Source organism: Myotis daubentonii, chromosome 9 (genome assembly GCF_963259705.1).
Source record: "Myotis daubentonii chromosome 9, mMyoDau2.1, whole genome shotgun sequence".
NCBI classification, from domain to species: Eukaryota; Metazoa; Chordata; class Mammalia; order Chiroptera; family Vespertilionidae; genus Myotis; species Myotis daubentonii.
In genome coordinates, this window is record NC_081848.1 from 45,846,676 (window position 1) to 45,852,675 (window position 6,000).

The following is a 6,000-nucleotide window of genomic DNA, read 5'->3' on the forward strand; positions in this document are numbered from 1 at the left end:
GAAAGTAAAATATTGGTTAGAAATCTATGATATAGTCAAATATAGGGATACTAGTGGCCTGGTGCACAAAATTTGTGCACATTAAAAGGGAATTAATTAGAGGAAATATTTTAATATTGCTATTTGCCCTTTCTCTATAATAGAAGTGTCAGAAATGAAAGAAAATTAGTAAAATGTATATGAAAATATCCCTCCTGTCAGAGTCTGGGGTGCACTGTGGGACCCAGAGTCAAGTCCTCGCCCACCCGCACACACCATGAAATCACACAAGACCCAGACCTGGCTGGCCCCACCTCCATCAAGCCTTGCAGGGCAGGGGCTGCAACCTCAGGTCCCCCATCAAAGCCCCACTGGGTGGGGGGCACAGCCTCAGGTCCCCTGGCCCAGCCTCAGGTCCCCTAGCCCCTGCACGAGGGCACAAGGGTGCGATGACCATTTGCATATTAGCTCTTAATTATATAGGATAAACTGTTCATTAAAATTAAGAATCCACATTGCTTTTAAATACTGGAAAGTCATGGTTCATTTATTTATTCATGCGATAACTTTCTTTTTTATTTATTTTTTATTGTTTTATTGCTTAAAGTATTACAAAGGGTATTACATATGTGTCCTTTTTTTTTTTCCCCGCCCTTGACAATCCCCTGGCCTCCCCTACCCCCCAGTGTCTTATGTCCATTGGTTATGCTTATATGCATGCATACAAGTCCTTCGGTTGATCTCTTACCCCCATCCCTCCTGGCCCCCAACCCTCCCTGACCTTCCTGCTGCAGTTTGACAATCAGTTTGAGGCAGCTCTGCCTCTGTATCTGTTATTGTTCATAAGTTTATAATGGTCTTTATTATCCATGAATGAGTGAGATCATGTGGTATTTTTCCCTCATTGACAGGCTTATTTCACTTAGCATAATGCTCTCCAATTCCAACCATGCAGTTGCAAATGGTAAGAGTTCCTTCTTTTTTACAGAAGCATAGTATTCCATCGTGTAGATGTACCACAGTTTTCTAATCCATTCATCTACTGATGGGCACTTAGGCTGTTTCCAGATCTTAGCTATGGTGAATTGTGCTGCTATGAACATATGGGTGCACATATCCTTTCTGATTGGTGTTTCTGCTCTCTTGGGATATATTCCTAGAAGTGGGATCAAAGGGTCAAATGGGAGTTCCATTTTTAGTTTTTTGAGGAAACTCCATACTGTCTTCCATAGTGGCTGCAACAGTCTGCATTCCCACCAGCAGTACACGAGTGTTCCTTTTTCTCCACATCCTCTCCAGCACTTGTCATTTGTTGATTTGTTGATGATAGCCAGTCCGACAGGTGTGAGATGGTACCTCATTGTTGTTTTGATTTGCATCTCTCGGATGATTAGTGACTTTGAGCATATTTTCATGTCTCTTGGCTTTCTGAATGTCCTCTTTTGAAAGGTGTCTATTTAGATCCTTTGCCCATTTTTTGATTGGATTGTTCATCTTCCTTTTGTTAAGTTGTATGAGTTCCCTATAAATTTTGGAGATTAGGCCCTTATCAGATATGACGTTGGCAAATATGTTTTCCCCCACAGTGGGCTTTCTTGTTTTGTTGATGGTTTCTTTTGCATGCGATAACTTTTTACTGAACACCTATTTTGTCTCTTAGAAAATGTGTTGCTGCAAAGACAAAGGCAATATACAAATTTATCTCTCTATGATGTAAACTGCTTAAACATAAAACAGGAAAATGGAAGTGAATAAACAAAATATTAATATTTGTCATTTGTTGGTAGTAAGATTATTACTGATATATTTGGACATGTTTACTAGGCATATAAGTAGTGATAACAATAGCTATTCCAACTTTTCTCTTTAGAACTAATCTTAGCCTTCTTTATTGTCCTCTGTGAAATATTTCCAGGAGGCAATAATAATAATGTTGAAGGTCATTCATGATTAAAGAACCTGAGTTTTGGGGTGTCCCTAATTAGGAACCACAGCTGAACTTTCCAATACAACCTCCTTCCTACTTAGGTTTTATGGACAGACACTGAGAACAGGATACCTGTGCCATGGATACCTCCACAACAGTTCCAACAGTTACCAACAGTTCCAGCCTCCACATCTCCCAGTTCATCTTGATGGGGCTCCCAGGCATTCACGAGTGGCAGCACTGGCTCTCCCTGGCCCTGGCTCTGCTCTACCTATTAGCTCTTGCTGCTAATCTCCTCATCTTCATCACCATCCAACATGAGCCCACACTACATGAGCCCATGTACCATTTCCTGGGTGTATTGTCACTCGTCGACATTGGCTTGGCCACCACCATTATGCCCAAGATTATGGCTATCTTCTGGTTTGATGCCAAGGCCATCAGCCTTCCTGAATGTTTTGCTCAGATGTATGTCATCCACTGCTTCTTTTGTATGGAGTCTGGTATCTTCCTCTGCATGGCAGTGGACAGATACATAGCCATCTGTCACCCTCTTCGATACCCCTCCATAGTCACTAACGCTTTTATGGTCAAAGTCACAGGATTCATGGTGCTCAGAAATAGCTTGTTGACCATCCCAGTGCCTGTCCTGGCTGCCCAAAGACTCTACTGCTCCAAGAATGAAATTGACCACTGCCTGTGCTCTAACTTGGGGGTCATCAGCCTGGCTTGTGATGACATCACTGTGAACAAATTTTACCAACTCTTCTTAGCATGGATCATAGTTGGGAGTGATATGGCTCTGGTTTTTTCTTCCTATGCACTAATCCTTCACACTGTGCTGAGACTTAACTCAGCAGAAGCAATGTCCAAGGCTCTGAGCACCTGCAGCTCCCACTTCGTCCTCATCCTCTTCTTCTACTCAGGTATCATAGTGGTATCTGTCACACACCTTGTAAAAGAAAAGATTCCCATTATCCCTGTACTCCTTAATGTGCTACACAATATCATCCCTCCTGCTCTCAACCCCATGGTCTATGCTCTCAGAATGCATGAGCTCAGACTGGGTCTCCAGAGGCTGCTTGGGTGGCTGAAGAATTGTCCACTAAGTAACCTCAGCTTTATAAGTCATTATAGGTGTTAAGAAGGAAGAGGTGGTAGACCTGCATTATTTTTTTTAAATGGTAGGAATATGGCCAATAAAATCACTAAAACAGTAGGCTCACTCATCAAAATAGGCATATGAAAATTACAATGAAATTTCCTACAACTAGAAATAAGTGAGAGTAAAATATAATTATCTCTGACCATTGTTGCTGCCAAGAGATGGACACACTTGTACACAGCTACCATGCTTTGAGATATGATATACACAAATGAAAATCATCTAATTGGGTGGTAAAGTTTTCTTCTTAGGAAATGAGAAAAAAATTGTCCTAGAAAATACTCTATAAAAGTAGTCCCAGATTACCAATTAATTAAATCTAAATTAATTTTACCACTTGATCATCTCACAAAAATGCACACTTTTGAGTACAAGGACCCTCAACCATGTTCATGTTGTACCTTCTCTGAACTTAGTACACACCTCTGTGCATAATACATGCTTAATAAACACTTCATTCATGATACAGTCAGTCAGGAGGCATAGGTCTGCTGAATCATATATAGCACAGAAAATGTCCTGGACCATGGTCTGAAGAATGACCTCAGGAGGTTTGTATATGATTTCACCTTGGAGAACAACCTCTTAGAATCAGCGCTGGGACTGAAGCAACAACAGAAACCATGAGCTCATACACTGATGGTGGGAATGTCAACTGGGGCAGCTCTTTTAGAAAAGAGCCCAACAGCTTCTCCAATGACTGAACAAAAGTTACCATATAACCCAGTTATTCCACACTTAGGTGCATACCAAAAGTGAAAACATGTCCTCACAAAATCTTTTCCCCAAAATAATAAGCCACATCATAACACTAAGAAATGAAAACAGCCCAAAAGTGCATCACCTGATAAGTGGATAAACAAAATGTAATATATCCATACATAATAAAAGCCGAATATGCTAAGTGTCTGGTCTTCTGTTTGGCCATTCAACCAAAGTGTAATATGCTAATGTATGCTAAGGCTACTCAACTGCTTGCTATGACATGCACTGACCACCAGGGGATAGACAGTCAACCAGTCGCAATGATGTGCACAGACACTTCAACCACTAGGTCAGCTTGCTGCTGGGGTCCGGCCGATAGGGACTTAGCTAGACAGACACACTCTCAAGCCCTCCCATGGTCCTTCCCCAGCTGGTCAACCTCCTGTGTCTCTCCCTGGCCCTGATAGTGCACCAGTGGGGTCCCTCAGTCTGGCCTGCACTCTCTTACAATCCAGGCTGAGGGACACCCCCAGAATTTCATGCACGAATTTCATGCACCAGGCCTCTAGTGGAATAATAGTGTCCAGCCAGAAAAAAAGTAAAGTAAAGAAGTACTGACGCATGCTCCAACATGGAGATATTATGCTAACTGAAAGAAGACAGACCATTGTTGCTGCCAAGAGATGGACACACTTGTACACGGCTACCAGACAGCAAAAGACACATATTTTATTATTTCATTTATATGAAATGTCCAAAATAGGCAAATCCATAAGGACAGAAAGCAGATAAATGAATGCGATAGTGTTAGGGAAAGGGAAAATTGGGAACAACTCTTTAATAGGTACAGAGTTTCTTTTGAGGGTGTTGAAAATTTCTGTAATTAGAAGTGAGAGCTGCACAACATTGTGAATGTACTGGAAGCCACTTTAAAATGGTATAAGGACACATATGTAATACCTTAATCAATAAAGAAAAAAATTTTTTTTTAAAAAAGACCTAAATATAGGGGTGGTTAAAGACACAAAGTTAATAAACAATATTTAGAAGAATAAAAATAAATAAATAAATACATACATACATACATACATACATACATACATAAATAAAATGGTTACAATGCTGAATGTTATGTTATGTGAATGTCACCTCAGTTTTGAAAAACATATAAGTTACTTCTTGCAATGTGTCTCCATTCTTTGTCGCTAACAAGTTGAACACTACGCCAGCTGATAAAGGTACTTAAAGGATCCAAAGCAAAAAGCATGAGTTTGTAACTTAGTCACAATAAGTTGATTAGCAGCACGGCTCACACCTTTGACTTCCATATAGACCCTTTTATATTCATTTGAATTATTATACAGCAATAAAACAACTCAACATTTGTATTTTAAATGATAAAGCTATTCTTTTTTCTTCTTTTTTTAATATATTTTATTAATTTTTTACAGAGAGGAAGAGAGAGGGATAGAGAGTTAGAAACATCGATGAGAGAGAAACATCGATCAGCTGCCTCCTGCACACCCCCTACTGGGGATGTGCCTGCAACCAAGATACATGCCCTTGACCAGAATCGAACCTGGGACCCTTCAGTCCACAGACTGATGCTCTATCCACTGAGCCAAACCAGCTACAGCTATTGCTGAGATTATTATAGGTGTCCCTCTTTTTTCCCCCGTTGCCCCACTTCACGAGGTTCCTGCCCCACCCCAGGCCTTCACCACCCTATTGTCTGTGTCCATAGGTAATGCATATCCTATCTAATAATAGACAAAGATGGTAATTGACCATACCTTCACTAAGCCTCCCATTGGCTAATCAGCACGATATGCAAATTAGCCACCAACAAATATGGCAGCTAATTTGCATACTGCAGGTAGGGCAAAACAGCGTCAGCCGCCATCCGGGCCCTGTGTGTAGCCCTGGGAGGCAGGGCCCCTGTGTGCCCCACCTCCAGCTGGACTCCATGGCAATTAGAGAGCAGGAAAGTGCCTCCCACAGGGAGCACCCAGCAGGGCCTACCCTGGGTGCCCTGGCGATCCAGCGATTGGTGAGCAGGAAAGTGCAGCCTGTAGGCAGCACCCAACAAGACCTGCTCCTGGGTCACCATGGCGATCCCAGAGCAGGAAAGGGTGGCCTGCAGGCAGCACCCCACCCTGGCCACCGCTCAAGGGAGAGTACAACACGCAGTGGAGGCCAGGAGCCTGAGAGATCAACAGAGAGG

General features: G+C 42.0%; 1 protein-coding gene across 1 annotated transcript; it reads left to right on the forward strand.

Moving 5' to 3' along the window:
* The first annotated feature begins 2,045 nt into the window (after positions 1 to 2,045).
* On the forward strand, positions 2,046 to 3,930 carry LOC132241890 (olfactory receptor 56B4-like). Its single transcript, XM_059710848.1, has 2 exons — positions 2,046 to 2,992; positions 3,828 to 3,930. The coding sequence occupies exons 1-2, from the start codon at positions 2,046 to 2,048 to the stop codon at positions 3,928 to 3,930; spliced, it is 1,050 nt and encodes a 349-aa protein (XP_059566831.1).
* The last annotated feature ends 2,070 nt before the right edge of the window (positions 3,931 to 6,000 follow it).